Source organism: Macaca nemestrina, chromosome 6 (assembly GCF_043159975.1).
Source record: "Macaca nemestrina isolate mMacNem1 chromosome 6, mMacNem.hap1, whole genome shotgun sequence".
Taxonomy (NCBI): domain Eukaryota; kingdom Metazoa; phylum Chordata; class Mammalia; order Primates; family Cercopithecidae; genus Macaca; species Macaca nemestrina.
The window spans coordinates 146942587-146961738 of NC_092130.1; the positions used below are offsets into that span (position 1 = coordinate 146942587).

Genomic DNA, 19152 nt, shown 5'->3' on the forward strand with positions numbered 1-19152 from the left:
TCAGAGCACTTAAAATCTACCCTCTCAGTGAATTTCAAGTATATATCTGAATATTGTTAACACAGTCACATTATTTTACATTAGATCTCTAGAAATTAATCATCTTACATAACAGAAACTGTGTACCCTTTGTGCAACATCTCCCCATTTCCCGCTTTCCCCAGGCTCTGGCAACCACCATTCTACTCTCTGCCTCTGTGAGTATGACTATTGGTTCCACATATAAATGACATATAAATGATATCATGCAGTATTTGTCTTTCTGCATCTGCCTTACTTCACTTAACATGGCATTCTCCAGGTTCAGCCATGTTGTCACACAAGACAGGTTTTCCTTCGTTTTAAAGGCTGTGTAATATTTTATCACACATACACACATGTGTACATGTATCAAGTTTCTTTATCCATTTGTCTGTCAGTGGACATTTAGGCTGTTTCCATGTCTTGGCTATTATGGATAGTGCTGCCATGAATATGGGATTGCAGCTATCTCTTGAGGATAGTGATTTCAGTTCCTTTGGATATATACCCAAAAGTGGAATTGCTGAATCATATGGTAATTTACTTTTAGTTTTTGAGGAACTTTCATACTGTTTTCTGTAATGGCTGTACCAATCTACATTCCCACCAGCAAGATACAAGGGTTTTCTTCTCTTCACATCATGGCCAAACTTGTTATCCCTGGTCTTTTTTATAACAGCCATTCTGACAGGTGCAGGGCTGTATCTAGTGGTTTTGATATCCATTTCCCTGATATTCAGTGAAGTTTCCCACCTTTTCATATACCTATTGGCCTCTTTTTTTTTTTTTTTTTTTGAGAAGTCCTTTAAAATTTAGAGATGGGGTCTCCCAAATGGCTGGGATTAGAGGTGCAAATCATCCCATCAGCTGCTGCTTTTTCTGGAGGGGCTACCTTTTACAATTTCACCTGCCTTCCCTGCATGCCTTCTTGCAATTTGCACAAATATATATGACTATAGGAGTCACGTAGCCCTTTACCCCATAGGATTTGGCCCAACTTTATGTTCCCAGATGACAATCACCTGGGACACAATAGTCCATCACCAGCATGTTTCCCAAAGCTTGAGTTATTCAGTCTCAAACAGCAGAGCAGGAAGGTTTTGGGTGGGGGAATATGTGTATATTAATCAACAGATCCTTTTCCACTGAGCCACAGCAGGTCCTGACCCATTCCCTATCCAATCTCTCCTTTGATTCAAGGTGAAGAACAAGTCCGTGTCTATTTCTTGAAATCATTCGGGTTTTGCTTCTATCTCCAGTGAAGAACTGTTTGAGCTGGAATACAAGTGGGGAGGCCTCAAGAAGACACAATTATGCCGGGTACAGTGGCTCATGCCGGTAATCCCAGCACTTTGGGAGGCTGAGGCAGGAGGATTGTTTGAACCCAGGAGTTGGAGACAAGCCTAGGCAACGTAGTGAGACACCATCACTATAAATAAATAAATAAATAAATAAATAAATAAATAAATAAATAAAATAGCTGGGTGTGGTGGCGCTTGCCTATAGTCCCAACTACTTGGGAACTTGAGGTGGGAGAATTGCTTGAGCCTGAGTGATTGGTGCAAGGCTCTAATGAGCTGTGATCATGCCACTGCACTCTAGCCCGGGCAATAGAGCAAGACCCTGTCTCAAAAACAACAACAACAAAAAAGATACAATTATATAAAGACTCACATTCTATAAATATGCAGAGAAAAAAACCCATTTCTCTCATACCAATGTGCAAAACTGCAGTGACGCATTTCTGCTGAAACATAAACCCAGTAGTCATGTTTAAACGCAAACATGACTCTTGTTTCCCTGTTTAACCACCTTTACATCAAGATGAAGACAATTTTTATTTTCATCACCAGAACAAATAGAATGTCTGCTCCAAAAAGAAATTTAATCTTCCTTCTTTTAACATGTAGGACACCATGGAGCTTTGGAATAGCTTTCCAGCTTGTAACCAGCAAGGAATCAATTTGTCCTAGGATATGCTGTTACAATAATTTGAACTTGTTAAGCTTCCTTAGATTCTAATTTCCAGAAATGCAAGGATTAAACATTCTCTCTGTTTAGCTGTGTGAATGCTTTGAATGAGGATTAGTGACATTGAAAAATCTGTGCCATCTGATGGTGCCTCTATTGAGAGAGGGGACATGCTTCTTACCACGTTACTCTTTCAAGTGCAGTTCAGTTCTTGGCCCAGATGGAAAATTCTGCTGGTTTCTTTTCCATACAATCAAAGAATGTGACCGTTTCTGCCCTCTTGTTCTTGAATGCTGGCTGAAGCCTGGGGTGATGTAGCTGAGGAATGAAATCTACTGGCAGAGCTGTGTGGGAAAACTTGCCCAGTGAGGCTTCTTGCCTTGTTTCCTGATCCTGAACTTTGGGGCTCATTGGCAGAAATCACTGATTTGAGTTGCGGGATGCCTGTGTGTCAGGGTTTGTTGTCCCTCACCAGGGGGAGGGAAATAAATGCCCTGCTTATCGCCTGACTCTGCCCCCCAGAATGAGGAATCCTCTCTCACCTCTGACCTTTGGAGGTTGCCTGGTAAGACCCATGCTTACTCAGACATGAGACTTTGGAATGGGGCCTCCGGCTGGCGGAAATTCCTCCTGTCACTATCAGTGCTTTGTGCTGCAGTCTCATAAATAGGAGTGGTTTTTTCCCCCTCCCTCCCTTTTTGTCTTTCTGCTTACTTTTCAGTTCATCAGGTTTATTTTGTGAGTTCCCATCGTGATGAATTGGAGATGGGAGGGAGAGAATTGACGAACCTGTATTTTAAGAAGCAGCATTGTTTTCTACTTTCTGCTGGGTCTTGAATCAGCAGACCTTGTTATGATCTAGGGATGGTACAGGAGAAGGAATGGAGAATGATCTTTGCTTTTACTGGGGAAAGAGGCCAGATTCTCTATTATAGGGTTAGTACTTGGCTTAAGGGTCTACACAAATGCAGCCCACAGATGTTACTCCCTTCTGGTGTATATCTCTTCTGGAGACTTTACTTTGAATCTCATCTCTGTTTTCATTACCTAAACTGAAGACTAGGTGTCCAGAGCCTCCCTCCAGATATTCATGGATTAATATTTCTGTTCTTTTTGACCAAACATGAATCACAGGTAGGGAGCTTAAATATTAAAGAAATCTAATTCCTTTTGAAAATGTCCCCATTGATTTACAGATATTAATAAGGACTTTGAAAAATGGGAAAACAAGAGGCCTAGTTTTTATGTTCTGTAACTGAAAAATTGTTTTACTTGGTCATTGGAGGTGATCTTTCAGTATGACATGACTGATTTATTTTTAGCCAGACAACCCATGTGGAGGCTTGACATATTTTTCATACAGGGCAATTCTACTGAATTTGGGAGTCAGAGGAGCTGAGCTCAAGTCTTAGCTTGACTATGCACTGTGTTACTTTAGACAAGACTTTGCCTCTTTAGAACTGTTACTTTGGGTGAACTGGATCCTTGCAGTCCAGGGACCAGGAGGGCATCACCTGACAGCTTGTTAGAAATGCACGTTCTCAGATCCTACCCCGATCTGCTGAATTAGACCTAAATTTTAACAAGATCCCCAGGTGATTTGTATGTGCATTAAAATTTGAGAAGCATTGACCCATTAAACACAGACACTAATTCTATTTGAGTTCACCCTTTTATGTCTTGCATCCTTGTGGCAAATTGTTTGTCTGAAAGCCTAATGATGCTTAAAACAGTAGCAGGGAATGATGCTGCTCTAATCAATGTTGATGGGTGAAGGAGTGGAAGAGGAATCTTAGATAATGTGATTCAGGAAAAGACTGAGAAGATACATGGGAACTTGGAAGCCAAAAAAGATGGGTCATTTGACCAAATGCACCCATTCATTGTCATCCTTTTCTGCTCCCCTGTTCTCTGCTGTGTTGCGTTATGTTCAAATCTGTGTCTTTGGCATGGATAGCTCTTACCAAAAAACTTGCTGGTTCTTCTCATGCTCTTTAATTCTTGTCTGCTTGATGAGTGTGCCAAGCAGTAATCTCTTGTTTTGGTGTTTTCATCTAAGCTGTTGAGAAGAGACAGGCTTTCTGGGCCACAGAAGGACTGGGACAGACAACGACAGCTAGCATTGTTGATGGTTTTATTCCTGTCTTAAGGGGATGGACCTTGTTGATTCTAAGTTTAGGTCAAGAATGAAGAGCCCTTGAAGTTATAAATATTCTCTTAAGAGACTGTCAATGTGGAGTTTTCCAAGGTGGTGATTAAAATCTGTGTATAACAGGGCAGTGGCAAAACAAGAATTAGGCTCCCTGCTCGGCTCCGGGAGGACAGTACTCATGCAGACAGGGCTGAGAGCAGTGCACCCTAGGGACGGCAGGGGTATGGGCAGGAGGCATGGCCCCTGCTCCTGACAGGCTGTGGCCACCTTGCCTCTATAAGTTCTAGATCCCTGACTAAATGAATGGGGATTTAGAGAAGGTATGCATGTGTTTCTTTTTGTGTGTCTCCATAAACTGCAGCCATCCTGTGTGTTTGCCTTTTTATTGATGATACCTGTTAATTGCTTTTAAGGCCTTTCAAACAATCAAATACTGAAAATCTTCCTCTCAACAAACACATACAAATGACCTTCTTAGCTTTTTTCCCAATGGTGTATGTTGTTGGATTTGCTTCTTTCCCTCCTTGAGGGATTTCAGAGATTTATGTAAACAGAGTGAATTTCATACACTAATGCTTCCTACCAGACCGTTTCTGTAACTTGCAGACTGTACATTTCCATGTAGACATTCTTTCATAGTTCTGCAATTAAATTGGCTGGGAGGACAATAAACTATTTTCTGAAACAGATTTATCACATTATGAAATTTCATGCTAAACAGCCCCATTTGGTGTCACTGATTCTTACTCTTCCCTTTATCCATCCTCCATCCACTCACCCCCTGTACCCTGTTTATGGCAGATTTTTCTTTAGACTGTTTTTTTCATGTTTGATTTCTGCATTGGCCATAAGAAATGAGTCACTTAATTTTAAAATGCACAACTTTCAGTCTCTTAGTGGGTCATCAGATATTACTATCTTTCTTCCAAGCAGCCTTTATTTCTTCTAGAAAACCTTTTTAAAAACTTTTTAAAAGTTTACAACTGATTCTTTCTAATCCTTCAATATTCTCAGCTGATCTCTAATGACTCTTTTTTTTCTCTCTGTTTATGAGCTTTCTGGAAATTTTCTTTGGCTTTTCTTTCTCTTCCTTGGTCTTACTTTGTTTTGGTTGTTTTTACAATTTGGTTTTGTTGTTGTTGTTGTTAGCACATTTGCAGAAGAAACACAGGAGGTTAAGCTGTTAGCTAATATAAGGCTTAGGAATAGTCAGTGGTGTCTTATCTATTCCAACCTCTACAGAGCTTGATAAGGAAAGAATATAGGGAATGTGCCACTCATGGCAGAGCTTCCAGACAAATTAGAGTTGATTAGTAAGCAGGCTATGGTGTTTATGTGTGCTTGCACTTGCATGTGTGCACACGAGCATGTGTGTGCCTGTATCACGAGTAGCTAATGCAGAGTAAGTCTGCAGAAAGGGGTTTTACCTGAATGTGTGGTGCAGAATAAATGAATGAAATCAGCTAGGGTTACTGAATAAGATGTAAAAGCATCTCTGCATCTTTTTTCATCATTTATGTGAAATCGTGTTGCAGCAGAGGGCACATCTGAACTTGGAGGTTGGATATGTGGGGGACTGGACAGCAATCCAGTTTCCCTTCTGAGCAGATACTCTTTTCTATCTGGAAGGTTGTGGTAACAGTTGCTTTGGCAATGACCAGAGAAGGATTTGAGATGTATCGGTGAGTGCTTTATATCCCTCCTCTGGAAAGGATTCTCTCTTTTACTAGTAAATCCTTTTAATTCAAATAGTTAATTCAACTGTTTCAATAAAGAGATTCAAATTGGACAAATAGGCTTGTCTTTCCTTTTATTTTTATTTCTAGCTTTGTCCACTGTGATTTAGGCTTAAGACTTCAGAAGAGTATTTTGTCATTCGAAAGCACTGGACTTGGAGTTGGGAGACCTGAAATTTATGTCTGAATGCTCCCATCTAGCCAGAAGCTCTAAGAGAAGTTTTTTAACATTGAAGATTCCAACTTCTTTTTCTGGAAAATGAAGGCTGATTAATTTCTAAGATCTTATAGAACTCAGGAACTCTGACCACAGCATATCACCTCACGGCGTGATGTGTGCAAAATTAGGTATATTGTTGTTTGTTTTATTGGCGGGTGACCTTAGACAAGACTTTGCCTCTTTAGATCTGTTACTTTGGGTGAACTGGATCCTTGTAGCCCAGGGATCAGCAGGATGGGAAAAACCTCTCTTTGACCTTTGAATCTGAAAAACTAAACAGTCAAAAAATGTGAAAGTGAGAAACAATGTCCTAGCCCAGGTCATCCAGAGTAGATATTTACGCTGTAACATTTTCTGTGCTGTGGACGTGGATGGTGGCAGCATGATGCTGGTATCAGACCTGTGAGGAAAAGGCTGCTGTGATGAGAGAGGCCTATGGTGTCGAGAGCCTATTGGGTTTTCCAGGTAGGCAGATTTCAGTCATTAGCTCTGTAACTTTGGGCACGTTCTCTCTGAGATTGTACAAAGGGCTGACAGTACCTGTTTTGGTTGGGAGGATGGGTGTGTAGCACTTAGCACAGTGCCGCACCAAGAACTCTCTTATGAAAGGGAACAAGAAGGCCTCGCAGAAGTCACTGTGACCAGCTTCCCCTGAGGTCTGACTAATCCTCTATCCTCGTGAAACTTTCTGCTGAGTGGTGATCTCTGAAACCCAGAGGCATTTGAGACCATGCTGCATCCTGGATCAGGAAGTCCCCTTTCACCTGCTCTAACTGACGTGCAGGTGACGGACCATTTAGAAGCTCACGGTAAGGGTGGATCACAGTCTGGTGGTGAGATCTGCTCGGTATAGACGATATGGTAAGAACAGATCATCTATTGAGAGTGTAAATCTCCATGAGAGGAATCTAGGCTTTTCCCCCTTCATTTTATATGTTTAGCAGGTAATACATTCACATGCTACAAAACTTAAAAGAGAAAAAGGGTTTACACTGTAAAATACATCTCCCACCTGCCTCTGCTACTAGTATAGTGTATATAATACATATATTATATGCCATGCAATAAATATATCTATATCTCTGTCTGTCTATCTATCTGGCATGTGTGTGTATAATATATACACATTAAAGCTACTTAGGTGATTCTGGTGCCGTCAGGTTTGTAAGCTAATCATCTACATTCTAGATTCACATTTTCTCTTCTACTTCTCCAAGGCCTGCCCTCCCAGTTCTGTTTTTCATTGTTAATACTTGCAATCACCCTAGGTGATAGACACTGAAAATACTTCTGCTGAGAATAGAAGCCTGCTTGCATTTTCCCCAGGATGTCACTGGGGCAACTGATTCAGAATACATGTCAACAATTCCAACAACCTCATGTAACCTGTATAAAAGATGGGACTCTCTGAAGTCCAGTTTTGCACCTAATACCAATGAGGGAAACACAAATTTGACTTCTCAGGATTGGAGAATAAGATTTCTCATGATATAGACACGTGTATCATAGGAAACGTCCTGTAGTTTTCTTAAAATCTTGTATAGACCTTGTTCTTGTCTTCAGCATTTCACATTCACATTCACAGAAGCTTCTGAAATCCCTCCGTCTCTCACCTCACTATGTCGCTTATTTGTCTGTCCTCTGCCCTCATGTTGACTTCCTGTTGGGTGACAACTGGCACTTCAGGTTCTGGATTCTGGCTGAGCTGAGACACTCCAAGGTGGCTGGTGGTGGTCTGGGCAACTCCAGGTACTCAGGCATTTCCTTGCCTCACTTTTTTTTTTTTTTTTTTCAGACGGAGTCTCACTCTGTCACCCAGGCTGGAGTGCAGTGGTGCGATCTTGGCTCATTGCAGCCTCCGCCTCTTGGATTCAAGCGATTCTCCTGCCTCAGCCTCCCAAGTGGTTGGGATTACAGGCACCTGCCACAATGCCCTGCTACTTTTTGTAGTTTTAGTAGAGATGGGGTTTCACCATGTTGGCCAGGCTGGTCTTGAACTCCTGACCTCAAGTGATCTGCCCGCCTCAGCCTCCCTAAGTGCTGGGATTACAGGCATGAGCCACTGCACCTGGCCATTGCGTCACTCTTTATGGAAGGGAGAGGATATCCTTGGAAACACAATTAATTTCTTCCTGTGACAGATCTTTGGTGAATACAGTCTTCTACCTCATTCATCTTACAGGTGTTATGCCCCACCTGTACCAGAAAAGGTGGCCTGTTTTCTGGTAACAGCCTCACCTGAGCTTCTCTAAGACCGCCTCTGCCTAACTTACTGCTACTTTTGTCTTCCTTGGCAATTAAGTAATCCTATACTTGATAATTTGGGTATAATCATTTTGGGTTTGATCCAGTCCTTGAAACTTCCTTTTGTTTTTTTGTTTTTTTTTTGTTTTTGAGACAGAGATTTGCTCTTGTTACCCAGGCTGGATTGCAATGGTGTGATCTCGGCTCACAGCAACCTCCACCTTCTGGGTTCAGGCTATTCTCCTGCTTTAGCCTCCCAAGTAGCTGGGATTACAGGCATGTGCCACCTTGCCCAGCTAATTTTTGTGTTTTTAGTAGAGATGAGGTCTCTCCATGTTGGTCAGGCTGGTCTCAAACTCCTGGCCTCAGGTGATTCACCCACCTTGGCCTCCCAAAGTACTGGGATTACAGGCACGAGCCACCGCACCTGACCGAAACTTCCTATTTTTTAATAGTGGCCCATGGGCGGTGAACATGTGGTCTGGCCAGGCTTGCATGAAGGTGCTACCCTTGAGTCTGGACATAGGTAGAAAATGCTTGTGGATATGTGAAGATCCACATATCTCTGAGATAGATCTACACATCTATAACATAGCACCTTTAACATTTTCCTTCTCTCAGGGCCTTTGTGCTGGATTAGGGCTTCACTCTCAGTTCTTCTCACAAGCCAACTTGGGAGTTCTACTGTAGGACAGAGTCCCCACGAAGTTGTTTGTCTTCCCTTTCTGGAACTTGATCAGAGGCAGCTGGTGTCTTGCCCGGATAAGTAGCAAAGAGGGAGAGAAGACAGAAAGGAGGTATTGGTGGCCAAGAGAAGCTCCTTGTTAATCTAGTACATCAGAAGAAAGAAGCAATATTGCTACATCTTAGGGAAGCCCAAGAATATGGTCTTTGATCATCAAATGAGCTCACTGGTATGCAATTGTATTTTATCTTTTTAGGACTCATTGCTTTATGGTTGTGTTGAAAAGCCTTCAAACCTCAGGGGACAAACATTTCCTTAATCAGAACAAAGTTTCAGGAATTTATTAACAAGTATTTATTGAGTACCCATCACATGTTCTGCACCGTGTTTACTACTATTGAGGACACAAAGAAATATAAGATGTAGCCACCCCCACCCCCATCAAGATCTCTAGCTTTGCCTTGGAATCCTTCACATGTTACACTCCTGAACTGTTGAGTCTTGTGTTGCCTATCATTGCTCTTCTCAGAGGATGGAGGAAAACATGAGCTCTGGAGGAGCAATCAGGGCTGTCTTCCTAGAAGATGGACATTTGAGCTTGACCTAGAAAAATGAGTAAATGGAACTTTAGAAACTCAATTCTATTACTGGCTTTTGGGGGCTATTACAGCATTTCAAGTGTTTGGTTTTATTTTGAGGATGGAGAACAGAGGGAAGGAGTGCATCACTGTGAAAGCGTGATGTTTAGGTGGCTGTTTATTTTAGAGACAGAGGAATTCAGTTTATCAAACATATGGAATATCTAGTAAGTAATGGAAATAGTACATGACATTGAGAATAAAAATGAATTGGAAACTTTTATGCACTGCTTATGGGAATTCAAATTGGGTCAACAACTTGGGAAAGGGTTTGGCATTATCAGCTACGTTTGAACATACCCTGTGATGCAGAATTCTGCATATATGTGCAGCAAAATACATGTAAAGCAATGTTGATAGCAGGTTTATTAATAATGACCACAGCTGGAAAAATCAAGCATCATCACTAAGATGACACATACATTTTCATATATTCACACAATGGAATACTCTACGGCACTGAAAATGAGTGAGTTACATCTACATGCGAAAACATGGATGAATCTCACTAACATAATGTTAAGCAAAGGAAGCCAGACATAAGAGCTCATATTGAATGATTCAATATATATAAAATGTAAAATGGCAGTGATTACGTAATGGTGTTATAAATTCTTCCCAGCACCATCCCTCCTCAAGTATGAACACTTTTTGACTTTCTAACGCCAAAGATTGGATTTACCTATTTTTAAATTTAAGTGTAATCATAGAGTATGTATTGTTTTGTATCTGGATTTTTTTTTCCTGCTTAACTTTAGTCTGTGATTGCATGTATGGGACGGAAGGGTGTTTAATGTACTTAAATAATATTTAAAATTATTTCAAAATTTTCACTGAAAGAAACAAGTAGTACTGTCTTATACGTGGTCTTAAAATGGTTTTTGTTTTGTTTTGAGACAATTTCACACTTACTGAAAAGTTTGCAAATAAAGACCAATAACTTAATTTTTGTTTATAAAACCATTTGGGAGTAAGTTGCCTACCCAATCCCCCATCTTCTCTGAATAACTGAGCGTGTATTTCATGCAAACAAGGACAATCTGCAAAACAACAGGCCACCATCAAAATCAGAACATTATTATTCGTTCATCCAATCCTACTACCATCTAACTCTCAGACTCCGTTCAAATTTTGCTGTTTTAATAATGTTATTTGTAGCAAAAGTGATCCAGATTCATATGTTGCATTTAGGTATTAAGTCTCCAGTTTCTTCAGTCTAGAATAATTCCTCAGCCTATCTTTAGCTCTTATGACCTTGACACTTTTGAAGATTATAGACCAGTTATTTTGTAGAATGTCCCTCGATTTGGGTTTGCCTGATGTTGGCTCATGATTTGATTCATATTATGCACATGATATAGTTTGAATATTTGTCCCCTCAAAATTTCATGCTGAAGTTTGATCCCCAGTGTTGGAGGTGGGCCCTAGTGGGAGGTGTTTGGGTCACTGGAGTGGATCCTTAATGTATGGGGAGCTGCCATTTTGTGGGAGTGAGTTCCCACTGCGAGACCTGGTTGTTGACAAGAGCCTGGCACCTCCCCTGCTCCCTCTTTTGCTTTCGTTCTCTCTCCTGCTTCCTCTCTCACCGTGTGATACCAGCCCCACTTCGCTTCCACCATGAGTGGAGAGACGGCACCTTTGGCAGAAATAGCCAGAGGTGACCCTGTATTTTCTCATTGCGTCCTATCAAGTGCCACATACTTTTGATTTGTCTCATTTCTGCTACTCATTTTGGTTACTTGATTAAGGTGATGTCTACTAGGCTTCTCTACTGTAAAGTTAGTCTTTTTTCTCTTTCTAGTTAATAAGTATTTGAGGGAAAATACTTTGAAACTATGTGAGCACTCTGTTCCTCACCAGACTTGCAGTTTATTTATTCATTTACTTATATTGGTACAGTCTTGTGCTTATGTCTATACTGAGGTAACATCATTATTTAATATATGTTATTGTTATATATGTTATTTTTAATACAGAACAGCAGTATTTATTATGATACTCAATTATCTCAGTTTGGCCAGTGGGAGCCCCTTCACTCTGGTTTCTGTGTCTTTTGCCTTGTCCCGTCGTTCTTTGAGTATGCTCTTGCTTTCTGGGATGACAAGATGTTCTAGGGTCATTTTGTACTTTCCCAGCCCTATAATTATTACTTCAGGGAAATTTTTTCTCCCTCCTCTGAGGAGTGATATTTCCAAGCAAAGATCTGGGCACAAAATGTGCTCATTGCTATTGGGTGCTGTTGTTCCAGCCCCTCTCCATGGACAGAGGTAGAGAATATGTGTGTATATGTGCATGTGTGCATGTAAGCCATGACACCCATTTGCAGCTATAGTTATGAGTGTGTCTATATACTGATATACATGTATGGAAAATTATGGGTGTACACTAATGTTGTAGTCCTCCCTTATCTATGGCTTCACTTTCTGTTTTCAATGGCCGACTATGGTCTGAAAATTTTAAGTAAAAATTTCAGAAATACATAATTCATAAGTTTTAAATTGTGTGCCATTCTGTGTAGTATGAGATCTTGCACCATCCTGCTCCTATCTTTGTCCAGTATCCACACTGCCTAGGCCATTTGCCTGTTAATCACTTGTTGGTTATCAGATCCAAAACCTTAGCACATACAGGATTTGGTATTATCCATGGCCTCAGGCATCCACTGGAGGTCTCGGAACATTTCCTTTGTGGATAAGAGGTAACTACTGTACCTTCACTTCCAGGCCAACATCATAGTATTCATTCTGGTTTTCTTCCTTTTTATATATGTGAAAATATCTTCTCTGACAATGGTGTGACTGATTCCCATTCTCCTTAGTGTTTGATCAGTCTCCCTGTTTATGATTAATATCCCATTTCCATTATTGCTACTACTCCTTGCTCTCTTCTCACCAAAATTCAGCTCCCACATTCTGTGCTGGCTACTTACTACCCCCTTGCCTGATATGGATGCCCTCCTCACCCTGCTTGGGCTCTGACCTCCACGCCAAACCACGGGGCATTGATTCTCCAGCCAGACTGCCTCCCTCTGGAGCTGTCCACCTTAGCTTGCTCAGGCTCAGAAACCCAGCATTGTACCTCTTTCTCATTAACATGGATATTTTTCTCACCTTGCTCAGTCCTGGCCTCTGTTACTCTGCACTGTGTATCATGCCTATGCCGATGTCTTCACTCTCCTCAGCCTATGGTCTTCTGCTGTAGTCCACCTCAGCTCTCCTCTCATTCCAGCCCCATACAGATTCTTACTTTTATCTGCCCTGCTTAAGGGCTTCAGAACTGAACCGTTCAGGAAGGGAAAGGCAGGGGAGAGAAGGGCACCATGTTTGTCTGAGTGATCACCAAGGGCCCTTCCAACTCATGCTATGGGAATTTAGACTGTGAGTGCCAGCCACTCTCAGCATTGCTTACTTTTTCACTTCCTGTAACCTTCACAACAAATCCATGAAGTGGACCCTATGCTGGCTTAGCTACAAATTCCCAGCTCTACCTTAGTGTTTCTTGGAGCTCACCAAGTCTGGCTGTGTCTTTTGTAGTTGTTCTAGCCTTAGCTTCCTGAATGTGTGTTTGCACCCCACTGTTATCCTGGCTCTTGGTATGATGCCCACCGTCCTGGTGTCCTGGAGTCTTCTATCATTTTATGGGTCTCCTACAGGGTCCCTGCACTGTTAGAGGGCTTAGATAGAGAGGCTGCCCCAGCGCCTGGCACCGTGCCTGCCTCCCACTTTCCTCTGTTTTTCCAGCTGCCCCTCGTGTTTCCTCAATAGTTCTTTATGCAGCACTCTGGATATTAAGTAAGCTTTGTGCTAATTTCAGCATGAAAAGCTCTGTTTAAAAATTGCAGTGTGCACAACTCCTGTTTTAAATTACTTTTGCTCTAAAAGCTTTTATGCTATGGGGACTTAGACTTCTGTGAACTCTCTGTTTGTGGAAAGCTGCAACCTTGAGGATTTACTTATACTGGAGCCATCCCCAAAGCAAATTCTATTTTACCATGATTCAGCAGAATAACTTGTAATAGATCCCTAAGTAAAGCACCTTTTAAGTTTATGTAAAAGTTAGAAAGGAAGAATGAGGACCACGACAAAGATGAAAGAGTGAGGGGAGAAAAGGCATGAAGAAAGCACATTTCACTTTTTTGCATAGGATTACCAATTATTTTCCTTCTCTTATGAGTTACAGGTGAACATTTCCAATGACTCGTTGGGCCTGTCTACCTAGATGTCCTAACAAAGTAAAGCCATAATCCTTTTGTTCTGGAGATTGAGAAGGCATTGCTAAGAGATGGTTAAGGAGACAAAACTGAGGCTTCACCCGATTGCATGAGTGGTGTTAATGGCATTTACCTGTGTGTCCCAGGTGTTCAGGGAGATCATGAAGTCAAAAAGGGGATAATGTAAGGGGAAAATGAAGACGTGTCAGGGGGTGGAAAATCATGGTTGTGTAAGAGTGAGATGTAGAACCTATTGACCCATGCGGTCCTGGCTGAAAGATTTTGATGAGGAGAGAAGCATGAGTCTGTACGTAAAATTACTTCTCTCTCAGAATACCCTCCCCTACCGTGGACCACTTGGTAGCATCTAGGACTCAGCACAAATGCTCCTTCTTGCGTTGCATTGTCAGGAACCCTAGCATAGCAGTCTCACTGATGTGGACAGAGCAGAAACCATAATGCACTTACAAGCAAGACTGAATAGTAGGAAATTAACCCATTTATGCCAGAGGTTGCAATTTTTTTGTGTGTGAAAAATCAGACCTTGGTGATGACCTTGAGCAGTAGGATATAAATAACTCCTACAAATTTAGCATTCCAATAATAGAACATTAGGCAAAAATGGGTTATGCTCCAAATGTAGGCCACCCTATTTGAAAGAAGGAAAAATGCAGGTCAGTGCATGAGGAGAACAAAAAGTGTGAGTTGACTTTTTCTTTTGGAAGTTGAAAGAGAGACGAGCAAAGCCACAGGGGAACCAGAGGTTTACCAGAGACAGGATGGTTGGTGAAATGAAGTCCCAGAGGAAGTAAGAGGTCCAAAGCTGAGAGCACAGTGAGAAGACTTTGCCTTAGATGGAAGTACAGGCCTTTTATGCTACAACAAGGATGAAAAGGAAGGAGGGAGTAGCGGCAGAGAACTGTGAGGTTGTGGGGCAGAGGGTGGAGGGAGCTGCAGCAGGGCCTGGAGCCACCAAACCCTAGCAGTACTGGTAAGGGCTGTGGCTGTCGAAGCCTGACTGAACAGTCTGGGGTTCAGGGAGAGAATCCAGCCAGCAGACTGTGTGGTCATGTGTGCCACACAGACTGGGGGGATATGACAGAGCAAAGGGTGGGAGCAGCTCAGTTGGTCATGTGTGCCACACAGACTGGGGGGATATGGCAGAGCTAAGGGTGGGAGCAGCTCAGTTCAGCAGAACTGAAAGACTTAATCTCAGTTGATTTGAGCACTGCACTAAACCTAAAGCATCTGAGGCTGATTTGGTTTAGCACTGCACTAAACTGAGGCTGATTTGGCTTAGTACTGCATCTGAGGCTGCCTTTGGATTAGCACTGCACTAAATCAAAGGTGTCAGAGGCTGATTCATGGCTGGATCAGTGACTAAACAAGGACTGCACCTGCAGGCCGAGGATTCCTCCTATCCCTGCTGGGTGGCCCTGGGGATCCAGGGTCTCACATGCCAGAAGGCTAGGGCTGCAGTAAGACTGCTGCATTCCTGGGGCCTTGGGCATAGAGCCGAATACTGTTAGTACAGCTTCCCATGGCTATAACCAGTTTCAACACCTGACTGTGTGTGCCAGGCACTGTCAGAGGTGCTTACTTCTTCATTTCACATAACCTTCACAACCAATCTATGAGGTGATACTGTTATCATCTCCACTGTGGAGAAGAGGAAACAGGCCACAGGGAACTGTGAGTTGCTCAAGGTGGCACGTCTGTGGCCAAGCTGTGAGTTAACCAGGCTGCCAGATTCTTCATCCTGAGGTCTTCACCAACATGCCATGGTTAATTAAAGGGTGGGATGGAGAAACTGAGGCAAGGAGATAAGAGTTAGGAAACCCTTTCTAAACAGAAGTAGTAAGTGATTTGTTTTATGCGACCACCGGAGCAGGTGCCAGAGATGAGGCAAGTAGGCAAGGTAAAAAAACTTTATTAGCTAGCCAATGTGAAGGAGGAAAAGGCGAGGTTCACCGGTCTCCGGGGGTGGAGGCCGAGGAAGTCGCTCTGGCGTTCTCGGGGGAGGTTCCTAGGTCCGCATATGAGGAGGGGCCCAGGAAGTTCGCGCCGATGTCTTCCGGGAGGGGCCTTTTATGGATGGGGCTTGAGGTGGGCAGGACAGGGGCGGGGGGTAAGGGCGTCTTCATAGGCGTGGCTGGGTAAGTTTCGATTTCTTTGTTTTGACGTCATAATGTGCAGGCGCAGACAATCGGTGTTTTTCCCGGGCGCAGGAAAGTTGCTGATGAAGAACCCGGAACCCATCTTGTTTACCTTCGTTACCTTCTTCCGTCTTGTCCTTTCTCCCTCACCCAAACAGTAAGGAGAGAATTTGAATGCATGCAGTGAGACCCTAGAGCTTAAGCATTGTATATCTTTACCTAAGATCTTACAAAGAGGAAGACGAAGATATAAAAGAATAAAGTAGGCTGTGCTGATATTTCAATCCTGGCCCGAGATCACCCTGCTTTTGTAAAGCTTTGGAGAAAATGCGTGTGAGTAAACTTGCCTCTGAGGCACTTCCTCCTTCATGGAGGGCTGGTGTCTTTCTGCAAATGGGGATCCCTTAGGCTTTGCCAAGGAAAGTCAGTGAATGGGAAATTAGTGAGTTTGCTTAGAAAAATTTATCTTTTCATCAAAATACATTTAGAGGAATAAATTTGAGTTATTTAATGCCCAAACCATCTTCTTTTTGTAGTGTCTTTTTCTCCCTAGCTAGTCACTTGATTCAACCCTACTAAAACACAGAAGAACTTTCTCCTTCCCATTTCACGAAGTTACCAAGCAAAATACTGTATTTGTTTATAGTGAACAGAAATGATAGCACAGACAAATGCAGAGAAGCAGAGCTAATGTTTGTATTGCTTGAGTTTCAGTGAAGAACGCGATACAACGTTTTTGAATGAGCATGGCATGGTGGCCGGGATAAGGGTGGAGAGAACACTGTGTTGTGGAAGGAGTTTTAAAGTGGACAGTCAAACCTAGGAGGCAAGAAGCTTGATGTTGGTGGAAACCAAGAAAGGACCCTCAGTCTTCAGTCAGCTCCCCTCAGCATGGAGCGCGGACCTCATTCTCTGCTTCCCTTCCAGAGTTGGAGCCACCACATATTCAACTAGGAAGGAAAATTGACCTGGGATCCTATAAAGAAGGAAAAGCACATGCCTCAGTGTGACTCAGTAATGCATAGATGTGGAAAGGACACACACCAATTAGTGTGGCAATAAAATGACTGACAATAGCATACACCAAAATTCAGGTCTAAAACATGGTTAAACCTACAGTCCCTCATATTGATTAGCCTATAAAAGACACTTGGAACGTGGGACAAAAGATCTCTGCTGATAATAGCACACACAGCTTATATTGCCAGTCCTTACTAGAATCTTATGACATAGATATTCTTATCAACTCCTATTTGTAGACAAGGATACTGAGGCACAAACATGTTAAGTGCCTTTCTAAAAGGCACATATGGAGTGGAGATTAAAGGAGACTACCCTTAGCTCTTGTGATCTGCATCTCAACGCTGTTCTGCCTCATTTTTAAATCACAGAAAGATCAAGTTTGAAAAGACCTGTTTTAGGATCTTCACATTTTAGAGGAGGGAACTGCAATCAAAGGAGGTTGGACATACAGTTGACATAGCAACTCAGGTTAATGTCAGAATTGGGAGTTTGAATCCAGTCGTTTTTTATCCAGCAGAAGGGGTAGTGACTATAACACCATGTTATTGTTTCTAAGAGTTTTAGTCCATTATCTGCCCTACAGGTACATTTTCTGTTTGGAAATGACCTTCCTTATTCTGTGGTAAGCTCTTCCTCTTCACTTTTTTCTTCCTACTCACTTCAGTTCCTTCACCCCTCCCCAGGTCCTCTTCTCTGCTCCATCTTTCCTCTTTTCCTTCCTTCTCCCTTTCTCCACTTCCCTGTTACTTCTGCTGCTGCTGCTGCTTTTTTTTTTTTTTTTCTGTGACAGAGTCTTGCTTTGTAACCCAGGTTGGAGTGCAGTGGCACGATCGCAGCTCACTGCAACCTCTGCCTTTCGGTTTCAAGCGATTCTCCTGCCTCAGCCTCCACATAGCTGGGACTACAGGCATGTACCACCACACCCAGCTAGTTTTTGTATTTTTAGTAGAGATGGGGTTAAACCATGTTGGCCAGGCTGGTCTCGAACTCCTGACCTCAAGTGATCTGCCTGACTCAGCCTCCCAAAGTGCTGGGATTACAGGCGTGAGCCACCATGCCTGGCCTAGTTCTGCTTCTTGAATACCTTTGTGGCCTACGATTCTTTTTGTCTGCATTTATTCCTCTCTTTGTCTAACACTATTATTTCCAATGTTTTAATTTTCCTTTTTTAGTCCTTTGACACCATTGAATCTGCCATTAGAAATCTAACAAACTATGTAGCTGATGTGGTTCTTATTATTGAATGTCTTTAGTCTTTTCAGCTCTTAAGTGTTAACCATTGCTTCATAGTCTTTAAATGTACATAGTCATTGCTCAGCCTGGAAGCTAGACACCACGGACCTGTGTGAGTCCACGTGAGGCACAGGGGAGCTCCTCTGTAATCCTTTCTGTGGGGATGTTGTGGGGAGTAATTAAAACACAGTCCTATTCTTCATGACAGTTCTCACAAAAAAAAAAAAAAAAATATGAGAGCTGTTAAGTGGAACCACAAATACAGATTTAATTGTGATGCTTTACTGGGCTTAGTAAATTATAATTTCTATATTGTACCCTCTATTATCTACTTCTAATTTCTTGACAGTATGTTTTCAGAAAGGCAGGCTTTGCTCAACAGGAAATCTGTTTTCTGGTTAAAAGTTACAAATGAGGCTTCTTTCAAAACTAATTCTCCCCAGCGTTCTGGTGTAAGAAGTGTTTACTAAGTAAGTCAGTGATTGGATCCAGATATTCACTGTCATTGACCCGTCTCCTTGGTTTTGTTACTGTCATATTCCACATATCCTCTTAAGCTTTCTTTTACAAAATCATTATACATTTCAAAAAGGACCAACCAAAAGAACCACGCAGATGCTAGAAAGGGAGTGGGAAGTGCTCTTAAGCCCAGAAATCCATTCAGCTGCAAACAAAGACATGCCCTGCCCGGTGCGGTCAGATTCCTTCAAGAAATGAAGAATTTTCAAGAATTTCTTGGTGGAACCAAGTGGTACATTGTCAAAGGAATGTGTTTATTTGTGTGGGTGTGGCAAGCAAAGTGCTTACGAGGACTTCCTCCAGTACATCTTTGGAAGAGGTAATTAAAAGCAGCAACTCAACTG

General features: G+C 42.2%; 1 protein-coding gene across 8 annotated transcripts in view; it reads left to right on the forward strand.

The window, feature by feature from the left end:
- LOC105473043 (ADAM metallopeptidase with thrombospondin type 1 motif 12) overlaps window positions 1-19152 on the forward strand; it is a 377504-nt gene that overhangs the window by 35880 nt on the left and 322472 nt on the right. For 5 of the 8 annotated variants that reach the window (XM_071099040.1, XM_024790113.2, XM_071099039.1 and 2 more), the window contains exon 1: window positions 16014-16366. The exons of 2 other annotated variants lie outside the window; for them this stretch is intronic. Coding sequence is in view for 1 of the 6 variants with exons in the window: in XM_011726615.3 (XP_011724917.2) it covers window positions 16361-16366 (6 nt within the window). In the remaining 5 variants the exon portion in view is untranslated. Of the gene's footprint in view, window positions 1-16013; window positions 16367-19152 lie in introns of those variants that run through there. One more of the 8 variants, XM_011726615.3, reaches the window with a different exon arrangement.